General features: G+C 41.3%; 1 protein-coding gene across 2 annotated transcripts in view; it reads right to left on the bottom strand.

The window, feature by feature from the left end:
* Window positions 1–15,698, bottom strand: part of SLU7 (SLU7 homolog, splicing factor) — a 906,055-nt gene that overhangs the window by 640,318 nt on the left and 250,039 nt on the right. For both annotated transcript variants that reach the window (XM_044084498.1, XM_044084499.1), the window contains exon 8: window positions 10,784–10,915. In XM_044084498.1, the coding sequence (XP_043940433.1) occupies window positions 10,784–10,915 (132 nt within the window). The remainder of the gene's footprint in view (window positions 1–10,783; window positions 10,916–15,698) is intronic.

Below are 15,698 nucleotides of genomic sequence, written 5' to 3'. Positions count from 1 at the left end.
CTAAAGGACTCTCCAGGCAAGCAAGAACAGGCAGAAGTTGTAAAAAGTCATTGAGAGAGTTGTGACTGAGATGCAGGCTTGGAGCTTCCTCCCTTAGAAGTGGAAGCCTGCCAACGCCTAGACCTTTGAAGGGTAGCCGCATGTCCCCTAGAAGATTTGTAACCTCTAGCCCTGGAACAGTTCTGTCTGCTGGTATCAGGAAAGGTCCAAATCTTGGAAGGGTAATTCCTGCTAAAGCGATGGGGTTGAACTTGCAGAAAATCCTTAACAGTTTGCACGGAATTGGCCTTATCCTCCATCTTCTTTAGTACCTCCTCTGCTCTGCTGACAAAAAGACTGTCTTTATGCAAAGGCACATCCAAAAGCTTAGCCTTGACAGGTTCTGGAAGAGGCTGTTCTCTGAGCAAAGCGTGCCATCTAATAACAGATCCAGTAGCGGTAGCCCTGCTGGAGGCCTCAAGGATGTCAAAACCACAATGCAAAGAATGCTTATTGACCAGACTGGCAGAATTCAATAAATCCTGCATGTATTTACTGTCTGCCAAAAGAGGTACACTTGCTATCCTACACTTAATAGCCTCCAAGGTGTGCTGCTGGTACTTCAGCATATGAAATAGATAATTGGTAGCCTTAATAGCTAGGGTGGCAGAGGTATAAACCTTCTTGCACCACCTATCTAGGTTCCTAGACTCCCTGTCAGAGGGAACAGGATTCCTGGTAACAGTGGCCTTAACTCCTTTAGGGCCCTGAGAAATAACCTCTGGATCCGGCAACAGATTCCTGAAAAGAAACAGATGAGAATCAGGGACTCTGTAGTACCTACTGAATTAACAAACACACTAAACGAATCCAAAAATGAGTGGCAAAGGCAAGTGAAATCAGAAACAAGTATCAGCCGGTAACAAACAATTTAATAAAGCGCTTTTCGTCGGTATGTTATACGGACGTCTTCAGACAAAGATTCTACATAAATAACCCTTTAAATAGTTAAAAGCAGTTACTCTAAACCAATCAAATACAGTGATTGATTAATAGAACACATAAATACTTTTAAAAACATATTAACTACACATTTCCATAGAAGAATATATATATATATATATATATATATATATATATATATATATATATATATATATATATATATATGTATACACACACACATGTGTGACTCAAAGCTACAAACGTTGCAAGCTCTTCGGAAAAATGTTAATAGCTGAGGTTAACAAAAACCTTAAATTTCACATATCCTTAAAACTTCTAAACATTATACATTGCACTACCTTACATAAACCACAAACTAAATTTCAAATGGTCAACCTTGGGGTATGACTGCTTATCTAAAATTGTAACTTAAAGTTATCATTATGATCAAACATTAAATAACACACATTAAGTAACTAAACCAGGTGACAATTAATAAAAGGGGGGCACCTATGCCTTTATTACTGGAGGAAGTAGAATTAAAATGGCAAATTAAGCTTAATGCTTACATATTCCCTGGCCTAAATGAATCGTGTTCGATCAGCAGTATTTTGAAATTGCAGAGTTTGAAAAGGTAAAAGTTGAATGTTACTGGTTAGTTTTACTGTTTGCCACTATTAGATTGTGTTTAGTTACTTTCCACAGGTAAGGCAATTATTAACTTTTTCTGACATTCGTTAAGACAAGAAAAGAGGATCCCCAATGGGGTACTTAGCTGTAGTAGACTTCAACTCTTGTAGTCGGAAACCAACACAGGTAAACTGCCAACCGGCACTCATGCATGAAAAGCTTTTGCTTCGGGCTCCGTGGCAAGGAAGACTGAGGAAGTGACATTGGCTGCCTCCTTTTGTATCGGTCGCCCTGACGTACTTTACAACCGATGGCAACCGACATAATTTTTACTTACCTTTGGTATTCTGGCCGACTGAGGGTTACTGGGAGCCGAATAACCCATTTGTTGGGCCTGCAAAAGTGAAACACGATGGACGTCTAGTTTGTATCCTGTACACAAGCTTTCAGCACTCTAAACCTTCTTTCCTTTACTCTACTGAGTTATATTAGTACAGTTGTGTAAGAACATACCATAACAGTAGATGCCCTACTGATCGCAGTATTCCAAATAGCTGGGTTTTCACTGCTGACATCCGTCTGACATATTAATGGCCGTGTGAACATAAATCCTCAGACCATCTCCAAGCCAAAAGCCTGAAGACGTCTGAGAGATAAATAGTCAGCTAGGAGGAGTGAAGTATAAAATGAAAAGGTTCATAGGTGTGTACTAGGCTAACAACCACTGCAGCTTTTTTAAGCCAAACATGCAACTCAAATCTCTGACAAGTTCTGGTACACTTCATAAGTGTAAGCAGGGGCTTGGGAGGTGAATTATTTACAGGCTGCCTATGTCCATTAGAGACATAAGTACCAAACCAGGGATGAATTTCCTATTCCTTATCCAACTGTACATGTTGCACTAAATCGGGTTAGGGAAGAACTCTACTTCACATGGATGGGGCACCTGTTCCAGAGAAGAGGTAGTCTCTGGGATACATTCCTGTTTCTCCAGCAGGTCCTATTTATATCACAGACAAGGTGTAAGTTTTTAGAATGAATAATTCTAGTGCTATTTACTTTGTGGATATGCAGGAGATTCATCAGGGTGGTGTCCAATAACGCCTTGTATGCAAGGCAGAGATCTTCCTTCAACATCCTGTAGGAGTCAGGATGTAGGGAATAGGGCTTTGAGGCAGTCTGCATAGAACATGTTACTTATGCCCTGTATTGTTTTAGTGAGGAGCCGCTGAGGATGTTCTAATTGTTGGATGTGCCTGGTAAGGTACATACCAAAGGGGGCACTGTACTCACTACTATAGACACACAATAATCAAAGGCTAGATTACTGTCGTTTTTAATTTCTCCAAGTCTTTTGGGCTTCTAATACCATGACAGGAATGGACCCCATTTCTAAGTCGAAGTACGATTCAAGTTCATGAAATTAGTATTGTTTCACTCTTTGATGTTAGCCAAAAGTACTCTTCACAGCACCTGCAATGTGCCCAGTAATGACTCCTTCTGCAATTCGTACGGTGTTACATGAATTGGTAACCTATCTAAATATGATTGTAAATTCTTTTTTATAAGATCAGTTGCTCCTACTACCACTGGAACTGTCTGGGTATCTTTCTTCCACATGGCTCTCGTTTCTGCCTGCAGATCGAGGTATTTTATGACACTGTAGTCACCAGGTATGGCGATTTCAATAATCAATGCTACTTTTGTCTTCTTTTCTTGGACCAATGTATCCGGTTTTCTAGCATCTATCTTTTGGACTGTTGGTATTGGGTGAGCCCATGTGATATAAACTTCATCATTTTCTATGATTCTCTGTGGCTCATGTTTCCAGTGTTTTTCACCCACTTCGATACCATAATGTTTGCACAATCTACAGTGTAACAATCTCGCCACATTATTATGCCTTTCAGTATACAGTCCCTCTGCCATTAGAGAGTCGCAACCAGCAATATGGTGTGTGACTGTTTCCAATTCGGTTCCACAAAACCTACATATGTCTGTTTCTCCCACATGTTCGATGGACTTAGTAAACCAATGTGTACGTAGCCCACTATCTTGGGCTGCCAATATTAACCTTTCATTTCTTGATGTAAATTCACCTCTCCTTAACCATTCCTGCGTTCATTCTTGATCAACATGAGACTCTTCCAGAAGTTTTCTATACTTGCAACTATATTTATGTTTTTCTCACATTTCTTGCCTTCTAACCTGGTCATTCACCTTATATTCTTTCTTTTGTTTTTTAGCACATTCATTTGCTGCCTGGTTTTTATCCACTTCTGGTTTGATTTCCATTCCTGCTTGACGTCGATATGCTTCTGCTAAATTAAGCAGAGATGTCATCTTAGATTTATTCTCCTCATGTTTCAAGACTTTCACCACATTTGAATCTTGTGAGGTCAGTAGATATGTGGGGGGTCCCATGACTGCAGATCTACACATGTAATCCATTTCAAGGAGGCCCATCCCTCCTTCAGAACAGGGAATATATAATCTTGGTATACACTGATTTTTATAAATCATTTGGTGAGCACGAAACATCCTTCTTGTTTTAATATCCAATCTATCCAACACTTTTTGGGGCCAGTCAATCACTCCAAAACTATAAGTTAGAACAGGAAGAGCAAATTGATTTATGGCTTGGAACTTGTTCCTAGGTGTCAATGCTGTTTTCAGAATTAATTTGTCTTCTAAAGTACTCCTTCACTAAGCTTTATTCACATTTATTCATGTTTTATTGCTGATCCTTCATCAGTTCCCAAGTATTTATATACCCCCTCTTGCTCAAGTTCTTTTATATCACATTCTTGTCTCAAACTGATGTTTTCTTGGTGCTGCAATTTTCCCTTTTTAAAGGTTGCTTTTGCACATTTATCAAGACCAAATGACATTCCAATATCATCTGAAAAAGTTTTGACAACCTGCACCTGTGCTTTCAGTTCCTCATCTGATAAGCTATACAATTTTAAATCATCGACAAAGAGAAGATGAGAAGTCATTAGACTTTGTTGTTTACTAGAAGCCAAATTATAGCCATGACCTAAGCTGTTACGTAAACAGCTTAATGGATTAATGGCAAGGCAAAATAGCAACGGTGACAGGGAGTCACCCTGGAATATCCCCCTTTGGATTTTTATCCCTGGGATAATAATCTGTGCTTTATCATGGCTTAATTGCAAAGTGGTCTGTCACTGTTTCATGGCTACTGTAATGTAATCAATCAGCGTAGGATGCACCTTATACATTTTTAAGCACTCTTTTATCCATGAATGTGGGATACTATCAAATGCATTTTTATAGTCAATCCATGCCATACTTAGATTCTTCCCATTATTACAGTTCTCCACTATAACTTTATTTAATAACAAATGATCCTTTGTTCCATAAGACTTTCTTTTACTGCCCTTTTGTTCTACTGCCATAATTGAGTTTTCTTCTACATGACTATAAACTCTGTCGGCATCAATCCCCATGTATAGTTTATACGTCGTCGGAAGACAAGTTACTGGTCTATAATTTATTGTCTATGTGCATGTCCCTATGTCCCTGACTACTGGGTCAACTTTTAGGGATGTGTTGGGTATGACAGTTACCAGGGGTGGATGACTTCTCAGAGGTTACTATTATGTATTTCAACAGGGCAGGTATAAAGGAGGAGAAAAAGAGAAAAGACCAAAAGGGAGAGAAGGAGGGTGAGAAGGAATACTGCAACAGTGATCAACAAGACATCTACTGCTGCAGTAAGTTCTTACAAAATTGTATTAAGTCCCAAGTGAAATTACTGTTGCAGTATTCCAAACAGATAGGCGATTCACAAAGCTTAAGGAAACAGAAGGGGGGAATAGTTGAGGAAGGTGACAATTGTCTAAGAGTCCAGAAAGGACTGAACTATGGAAAGCAGCCCTGGACCTTGAAAAACCATCTGTCCTATAGTGTTTAGTGAAGGCGTGCAAAGAAGATTAGGTAGCAGCTTCTAGTATTGTCTTGGAATCTATTCCTTTGTAAAAGGTGCCAAAAGAGGCCACTATTATGGCAGAGTGAGACCATAGAAAGTAAGGCAAAGATTTGCCATGGTGTGAGTAAGAAAAATAAATATACTTAGAAATCCAGTTTACAATGGTCTTTTTTAGACAGTTACTGGCCCAGTTTAGAACCTATGAAAGAGACAAGCAGTTGGGTCTGACATATGAATAGACTTACTATCGCTTAAATAAAATTGTAGCTGTCTGTGCACATCTAAGAAATGTAAGGAGTCTTTCACCCCTGTCCTGTGGGATGGGAAAGAAAGTGGGAAGACTGATGGCCTGGTTGTGAGACCATCTGCCCACCATCTTTTTCAACCCACAGTACAGGGTGAAAGACTCCTTACATTTCTCAGATGTGCACAGAGATGCTCTGTCCTTGTAAAATCAGGGCAATAGTAAGTCTCTCTTTTATAGGTTCTAAACTAGACGAGTAATTGTCTAAACAGACCACTGCAAACTTTATTTCCTCAGAGATGCTCTGTCTTTGTAAAAAATAAGAAAACGTGAGACAGCCATGAGTGCCTGCAAATTCTGACACTCTCCTAGCAGAAGTGACAGCAAGCCGCAGAATAGTTTTCCAGGTGCAGAATTTGAAGGTATAAGAAGCAGTTGGCTCAAAATGAGGCACAGCTAGGTTTTTCCTAGCACAAAGTTGAGGTCTTAAGGTGGCAACACAAGTTTCCTTGGGGCGTTTAAGTGGAGAACCCGTTTTAGAAATGGTTTAACCTCAAGCCTGGACATAACAGGTGGGCTGAGGGGAAGACAAGATGAAATGGTTGAAAGGTGGTCTTTAACAGATGAATATGCCAGTCTGCTTTTCATGAGCTCACTCAAATTGGATAAGAGAAGATAAGAGGAACCTCTGATTTTGTGGGGTACTGATTGTTTGCATGACACCACGTAGAAAATCTCTTCCATCTGGCTATGAAGGATTTTCACGTGGTGGGCCTCCTTGCCTCCAGGAAAACGACGAACTGGCGACTAGCTTAGGAGAAGCGTCGTCGGCAGCTTTGGACCTAGACGGGCCTGTCTCTGTCTTTATCTTTGCGTTTTTTCGGAATGTCGGTAGTCGGGTGGCTTACCGAAGCCATATCTGGATAATTGAACAGAGTACCAAAATATTTAGAAGCATAAATATACAGACGACAAATAGTATGTTGTTTAAATAAGGCACAAAACTGACAGCGAGGTACGTCGTGGTCAGGGCCTAGGCAAGGAATGCAGTACAAATGAAAATCTTTATGAGGTATTTGCTTTCCACAAGAAATACAATTATTGACTTTTACTGACATTGGTTTAGAGCAAGAAAAAGTTTCCCCAAAGGAGTGCTTAGCTTTAGTTGGAAGACTTCGGTTCTGAAACTCGAAAACGCAAATTTCAGGAGTCGGCTGACCGGCACTTGCGAACTGCTTCTGCTTCGGGCACCGCACAGCAAGAAAGACTGATGTAATGGCATCGGCTGCATGCTTTATACCCCTGACTACCTGACGTCATAGAAAAAAAGACAGCAACTGACGCAGGACCCAAGACTTTGATAATCAAGCTGACTGAGGGCTACTGCAAGCAGAAAACCCTAATGTAATGACTGCAACAGTGAAACACGAAGAACTTCTGATGGTGCATAGAGCCTGCCCTGAAACATAGATATTTCCTGCAAGACTCCCTGATGGGGACGTGCAGATAAGCTTCTTTTAAGTCTAGGGTGACTAACCAGGCATCCTTGGCTAGCATAGGAAGAAGCTGTTGCAGTATAAGCATTTTGAATTTTGGGACCACCAGAAAGGTGTTGAGGATTGACAGATCCAGGATAGGGTGCCAAGAGCCCTCTTCCGGGCACCAGGAACAGTCTGGAGTAGAAACCCTGTCTCCTTTGTTCTACTGGAACAGGTTGAATAGCCCTGATATTGAGAAGTGAAAGTACTTGCTTTTGAGCCTCTGCCCACTGGTTTGGAGGAAGGTTCTGGCAACCCGCTTGGGGCTGGCAGTGAGTGGAATTAGAATCTATATCCCTGGGATACAATGTTTAGAACTCATCAGTCCTGAGTAATGGACATCCAGTCTCTTGCATGAAGTGCAAGTTTTCCTCCTAGGGATGCAAGTACTTGGGCATAGCTGGGAAGGATAACTGACAAGTCATTGTGAACTTTTTTCCATAAGGGGGTGGCTTACCACTCCCTGTTTTTGAGGTGGGAGCACTTCATTGTTTAGATCTCTGCATACCCTGAGACTGTAGTCTTGGTGGTCTGTTCCCCCTGGGTTTGGACTGAGAAGGCGTGGGATGGACTGGAAAGGACCAGTTTTTTGAAGGCCAATGCCTACTGAATCTAGGTGGCTGCACCTGTAAGAAATCTTTGACAGTTTGCATAGATGTAGCTTTTTCCTCCATCTTTTTAAGAACTTCTTCTGCTTTGGTGCCAAACAAACAGTCCTGATTTAATGGAGCATCTAGTAATTTTGCTTTGACATGGTCTGGCAAGACTTGTTCCTTCAGCCAAACATGCCTTCTCAGTACAGACCCAGTACCTGCAGCCCTGCAAGATGCTTCTAAGGCATCAAAATCACACTTGAAAGTATGTTTACTAACTTGGTTTGCAGAAAGCATTAACTCTTGTAAATCTTTATTTTCTGCACAATCTGAAAGTAACACCATTTTTTGTTTAATTAGTTCCATAATATGTTGCTGGTACTTCAACATGTGAAACTGGCAATTCAAAGCCCTGAAGGCAAGAGTTGCAGAAGTATGTACCTTCTTACCCCATCTGTCTAAAGCTCTTGAATCCCTGTCTGAAGGGGTAGGGTTTTTGGCTGTAGTAGCCTTAATGCCTTTAAGTCTTTGGGAAATGGTCTCTGGATCCGCAGTAGGATTCTTAAAGAGAAATTTGCGAGAGTCAGGTACTCTGTAGTACCTGTCAGGTTTTCTAGGAGCAGGTGGTAGAGTGTCAGGATTAAGACTGGATTCCATGAAAACATCATCTACAATATCCAGGACAGAGGGTATAGCTAGCGGCCTGTGCTGAGGCAAATATAAAAAAATCTCTGAGTCTTTTTTTGGACTGAGGATAGTCCTGGCATTCCCAGCGAAAATGCTCTCTTAAAGTATGTAAGGTTTCACCAAAAAAAAAAAATCCTCTGGAGGGGAGGCAGACGGAATGGATTCCTCTGCATCAGAATCCTCATAGGTTGATAAGGGTATGTCCTGGTAATCAGAAGGGTCAAAGTCATTGGACTCCTGGTCTGTAGAATCAGAAGGAAATTAAATTCTTTATCTTTTAGCAAGAGAAGGCTAGCTTCCCTTAATTAGAGTAATAAGGTCTTCAGCCATTCTAAGCATTTGTTTTCGTGGCATGGGAGCTTGAACATGCACCTTGGTCGTTGGTTTTCTAGGCGTAGTGCGAACTCTGGGCCTTAGAAACTCGGTAGTTTTAGCTAAAAACGAAGTTGTCAGTTTAATACGAACATCGGTAGGTTGGAATACACCCTCAGAAGCCGGTGCCTGCGCAGCGGCTCCAGACCCATCTAAGGTAGAGACATCCTTAGGTTCCATATTCGAAGAAGCATCTCGCGGCACACCGGACTCCGAATGGGTCTCAGCAGAGGCCTGCAAATCTGCAGAAGCATGCATCAGGGACTGCAAAGGTGCCTCACTGAGTACCGGCGGGCTGGCGACTAGCTTAATGGAAGCATATTCGGTAGTTTTGGACCTATGCGGTCTGTCTCTGTCTTTATTCTTACTTTTTTTGAAAGATCGGTAGTCGGATGGCCTATCGAAGCCATTTTGCAATACGGAGAATGAGAGCGAAAGAATTTAGCAACAAAGATAGCCTGACGACGAATGGCTCGGACGTTAAACAAGGCACAAAACCAACAACGAGGGATGTCGTGGTCTGGGCCTAAACAGGAGATTAAGTAAGAATGAAAATCTCTGTGAGGTATTTGCTTTCCACAGGCAAGACAATTGTTAACTTTTTCTGACAACGGTTAGAGCAAGAAAAAAGGATCCCCAACAGGGTACTTAGCTTTAGAAGACTTCAGGTTTGAAACTCGAAAAACAAAAATTTCAGGCAGCAGCCGACAAGCACTTACGAACTGCTTCTGCTTCAGGCTCCTCCATGGCAAGAAAGATTGATGTAATGGCGTCGTCTGCATGTTTTATACCCCTGATAACCTGACGTCATGGAAGAGGCGACAGCATCCGACGCAGAAATCCCAAAACTCTGATATTTAGGCCGACTGAGGGCTACCTGCAGGCAGATAACCCAAGTGTGATGACTGCAACAGTGAAACATGAAGAACATCTGCTGTCCAGCCCTCCTGAACAGAAGAATTTAACACCTCATTAACTGACCGTCTGCAGGTATGCAGTGAGTTAACTTGGGGACTACCATACAGGCCCATACCTGCAGATATGTCTTAATTACTATTTAAGCACTGCAATCATTATATATTGCAAACAACTAATACTGCTTATATTATACTTAAAACCAAATTAAATAAATGCTCCTCTGCTGACTGCTGTTTATAATGGAACTTGTTGCACTGTTCTCAACATAATCTATCCCTATCTCAGTGATGGATCAAAACCCAGCATGACTGCAACCTCTGACAAGTTTTCTGTTGAATATTAATTTAACATTAGACAGTTTCCTTTTCCTGTGGAAGTTACTTTGTGGGTCCTCTCTGAAAAGTGACTTTAGATCTGCCAATAAACTTCAACAGAAGCTACAATATCTCCAAATAAATAAAAGACATTTACAGTTATTTAAACATTTTATACGAAATTAAAGCTATGCCCATTCACGCCCATTGCTTAAGGGGCTCCATAAAACTATGGGACATACACAGCAAAAGACAACTAATTATTACTCCTCACCCACACTATCACAGTCAAACACCAAAATAATAAGAAATTAGCTCACATTCAATAGACAAGGGCTTAATTGTGGCTGTGGTTGCAGTGGTGAAAGGAGAGCAGCATCTACTCTTTTATTCAGTTTGTGAAGGCACAGCAGGCATACCTCTTCAAGGTAAATTAAATCCTCCAAGAGCTGATCAGTTTTCTATGAAAAGCTAATTTGAATTAACATATATTTGCATGAGAAGTGGTTTTGGGCAGTCTAACTGCTCCCCTAGTACTTAAAAATACTTAATAATGAATCACTGACAATACTGAAGACTTTAAAGAGAAATTCAGATTTCCCACTTACCTTAGCTATATCTTCCCGAATACGGAGGTTTCGCACTGTAATTCGTCTCTTTGAATCAAAGTTCTGTCCTGGCATGTCAATATCATCTGCATATTTATCTTCATCCTCATCCTCACTGTTATGGTCTCTTTCCTGAAAAGATCAATATAATCATTAAAAAACTCTACCATTCGTAAAATAATGCTATGCATATGCTGTGGTGTCGCACATAACATTAATAATTCAGAAATACCAGAAAAAGGCACTTTTAGGAAAAACATTAGTAAAACATGCAAGACAATATTCCTAAAGATGAAAATATGAACAAAACCATACTGTAGTTTATTACAGCCTTTCTACAAACAGTATATGTGGTGGAAAATGTAGGATGGTCTGAAGTAATGAAATGTCTGATAAAACTTTGTAGACTGCCCAAGAACAGAAATAAGCCTCTAAAGCTGGTAAGGCAATTCCTGACAGGAAACTACCTACATTTAAATAAATACCAAGGTTTCTTAAAGGACAAAAGTGCCACTTTTAATAAAAAAAAAAAAATAAAAAAAAAGTGCCCTAATCTTAAAAAGGGCAATGAAGTTTGTGTGGCAGGGCTCCCCAAAGGGGACTTATCTGATAGAAATGAGGTTGCAAATTGACCGCTACTCCTAAAAAGCTCCCTAGTTGCTGTCTGGGAGGTGACAAGAGAGAGAGTACTGAAGTCACTTCTTTCTGGATGCTATCTATCAAATCAGAAGTCAGAAGGGAGATGTGAGAGGGAGCCAGAGTTTAAGTAGGTCGTTTGTTGCTTCCTAGGCAGGAAACAACCCAAATAGCCAAAGGTTACTGCAGCAGTGGGAATGATGAACATCAAAAGACCTGCCATGATGAATAGGAGGAGACAGTCTAGCCACCACTGGAAATGTTTCCTAATTTACCCATCACCCTAGACTCTGTTAGGGGATGGAAACAGTCTGAACTGTCTTGTCAGCTCTTTCTTGGTTGCTGCTTCCACGATAATGGAGTTTAACATAGGAGACTTTGCCCAGTGCTGCCTGTCCTTAGGAAGTCAAAGAATTTTGAGAGGCTTTCATGGCACTGCCTTGCATGTATTTGGTTTGTGCCATGACCACCTTACCACCAAACTGATTATTTATCTGCTTTTTGTTTACCGGGAAAGTCCACTGGGCCAAAATAAACCATTTTCAGTGCAGCCCTGGGGAGAAAAGCTCTACAGTACAAAAGATTAACAGTTAAAATCACAAATTTGAGATTACAAAGAAATTACAAAGAATAAGTATATACAAGTTGTTGAGGAAAAAACAGAACAGAAGTATATTATCAGCATTAGTACAATCTTGAACAATAAAGTAAGTATCTACATAACCTATTGTGTCTATAAAAACTCTCTCGAGTAGCGCTGTTCCTGCACAAAAACAGTGATAAGAAATAGGGAGTCATACATTTACTGGAAAGGCTCACCCAGACTCTGCTACAGTTTGCTGTGAGGGAAAGGTTAGTTTGCTTTTTATTTGTTGTATTTTCTATTACTTTACTGCCTTTTTCTATTTTGTATACTGTGATTTGTTTTCTTTACACTGTGTTTTACTTGTATTCTGCTTTTAACTGCATATTAAAACTTGAAAAGACACTACAGCTCTGTCTCTTGTGAGTCAAACAGAAAATTTTCCCACCCTCATACATGGTTACTGTTGTATTCTTAAACACCACTGTCTTTCGGGTCTACATTATATCCTCGAACGCTTAAAAAAGCGAACGCTGATTGATCGAACTTATTGTAGCGAAACTGCAAAATATCGAAGCAGCAGAAACTTGAATTTTTTCCTAGGGAAAGAATTTGGCTGTCCGTTTCTGTTGCTTTGGTATTTTCAGTGTTATGGTGGAAAGTTACCGGTCGGATTCAGGTAAGTGCGCGATTGTGTGGATGTGAGTGTTAGGGTGATTTAGGTGAGTTAGGGTTAGGGCTCGGGTTAGGTGTGTGTGCGATTGAGTGGACATGAGGGTTAGGGCGGATTTAAGTGAGTTAGGGTTAGGGAGCGGGTGCAGTGAGTGTGCGATAGTGACAGACCTTAGGGTTAGGGTTTGGGTTAAGGTAAGTGGGTAGTTAGTGGTGTGTGCATAGTTTATTGTAGGGTTAGGTATCAGATTTTAGGTGTATGTGTGTGGATTTCTGTTTGTTTGGTGTGCTTGTGTTGTGTGTATGTGTTTTGGATCAGCGATTTTTTTCCCTGGGAAAAAAATCGCTGATCTGACAGTTCGAGATTGTAAGCTTTCGCTGAAATTAGGTCGATCAATCAGCGTTCGCTTTTTTAAGCGTTCAATTATATAATATAGACCCTGTCTTTTTAGTTGCCTGTCCCTTATGCTAATTTGACCATATATCTCATTTCCTCTCTGCTTTTACTGGCTGGTGTGAGTAAGCACAACATTATCATTTTGTGAAAACACTCTCTTTCAACTATTTAAATTTATTGGCCTTCCTAATGTATTCCATAGTACCAGAATACAAAAGTGACCACCCCCTTTCAATCTATCTTGCTGTTTTAAAAATAGTGACTCTCCACTAAAACTATAGACAGGTAAAATTTAAGTTACCTACTTTCACATCTAACGCCTCTATTGCACACTGCAGAGTTTAGGATAAACCATTTTTTTTCATCTTACTTTTAAGCATATATTGCAAGACCACCAGGTACTGGAGAGCCGACATTCTGCCTCTCAGTAGTCATCTTGGGATTAGTGCTTCTGTTTTCTCCTGGTGAGAGGAGTGCAGTTACATTATTTCCTGGAGACTGCTGATCACCAGCAAGCTTAATAACTGCTTTATAGGTGACAGCTTGGAATGTATGCTTATATTCTGATCCTGGTGAGAGTGGGAGCAGAGTGCATTGTCTCCTGGCTCTTTCTGGCTGGAGAGTGAGTGTCTATGCTTAACGCATTTGAATGGCCTGTTGCTATTTGAGGACTCTACCAGAAAAAGGCTACAAGCCTGCAGACCCTTGCATCATCTGGGACAAGACTGTGGATCACCAAACAGGCAGTAGCCTGTTTCTCTTCTTGGAACTGGTTTTAAAACATTTTGCTTCTGGTGAGAGAAGAAGAGAAGGAGTATTGCATCCCAACAGAGTGAAGCTGTGCTAAGACCAGCATTAGTAGTAGCCAGGCAGTAGTCATTCATGGGACTCCCCTCTTTTCATCATTCTTGACAAGCTAATTCTTTATTTTTCAGTTAGTATTGCTTGATTTCTTTCTAACTTCAGAATATCTGCTTAAATACTTCACCCTTAAACTTTTGGCAGTGCTCTGTACAGACTCAGACACCTTGAGCGACATTTTTCCTGTAAAAGGAATATATAAGGAAACAGCGACAGTACTTGGTAATAATGACCATCCCTCCTGGCATGTATAAAGGTCACTTCACTGTGCTTTCTCCAACTAACCTGGTAAACTTGGGCATTCTGAGGCAGTATAGCAACTGCCTCATGTACACAGACAACCCTCTCCTCTTACCTCCCAACACTCAGACTTGTGAGAGATGCATTTATATATCCAAACTGAAAGCCATGCACTCTCAAGCCAAGACTGGAACAGCTGGTCAAAAGGAGAAGGTCAACACCTGCACCACACCACATGCAACACATAGCCCTCCAGAACACCCACCATCACAGCTCTCGCATAAAAACACAAGCCACACACCCACCTTCGCGGAGGCTCTCAATAAAAATCTACCCAAACAGCAGCGACCTCAAAGGCAGAAATGCACTCGACCACCACAACATAGCACAAACCACAAGACACACAGCTCACCTGCATACTGTGTCCCTCAACCTAAGCCCTTAAGGCAAAACAGCTTGCCCAATACACTAAGCACAGGTGACTCCATAGTGAGGCACACTGATGTCCCACTCACTAGGTTGAATAAGGAGAAGGTAACAGTCAGCTGTCTATCAAGTGCCAGAATCCGACATATAACACACGCACTCAGGTCACTCCACAACAAGTACAAGTATGACTCTGTCACTGTCCATGTAGGTGTGAATGACCTGAGACACACCTCCCTGGACTACATGAAAAAAGACATGGAGGAGCTCTTGGATTACATGGCCCAGGCAAGTATGACCCTAGCCCTGAGCAGCATCCTACCGTTGCACAGAATAATACCGCAGTACAAGCAGAAAATCATTGACTTCAACAACTGGCTGAGTTTCTGGTGTCATTTGACGGGGAGCCAGTATCTGTCTGCTTGGGATGACATTACTGACAGACCTCGATGCTTTGCCAGAGATGGCCTGCATCTGTCACCCCTGGGATTCCGGATACTGGCAAAGGCTCCTGCCACCAATACAGTGCCTTTTTTAGGTGATGTTCCAAAGACCAAATTGCCACTGTAACAGCCATAAATAAATGCAATCCGAGGGTCATGCTGCTCAACACTAGATGTCTAAACCTTAAGATGCACTTGCTCGAAGCACTCCTCAAAATGGAGAACATCGATGTTTGTGCTGTAATGGAGACCTGGTTTAAAACAGCAGAAAGCATCCTTGTGCTACCAGGCTATAACTCATTCCACACATTTCGGACCCAGAAAATGGACCGAAGCTCCAAAGGTGGTGGTGTCTCCGTATTCATAAAGGATATGCACACCTCCAGACTAGTTGCCCAGCATAACGCATCTGAGATACTTCAAGTACAACTAACATTGGGTAAGACGGCGATTCAGGTTGTAGCTGCTATAGGTCCGCAGCCATGTCCCAAGACTCTCACTCCACATTTCTAAGCACCCCAGAAACTATTAGGGTCCAACCTAACACTCTCATAGTAGGTGACTTCAACTACCCTTCCATCAACTGGGAAAACTACTCATACACAAATACACTGGTCCAGCGCTTCGTGGAATTAATCAATTCCTATGCCGTGGACT

This window comes from Protopterus annectens, chromosome 9.part0 (genome assembly GCF_019279795.1).
Source record: "Protopterus annectens isolate FY-2018-M chromosome 9.part0, PAN1.0, whole genome shotgun sequence".
Taxonomy (NCBI): domain Eukaryota; kingdom Metazoa; phylum Chordata; order Ceratodontiformes; family Protopteridae; genus Protopterus; species Protopterus annectens.
The sequence above is the reverse complement of the archived record's forward strand: the minus strand, read 5'-3'. Positions and strand labels throughout refer to the sequence as shown.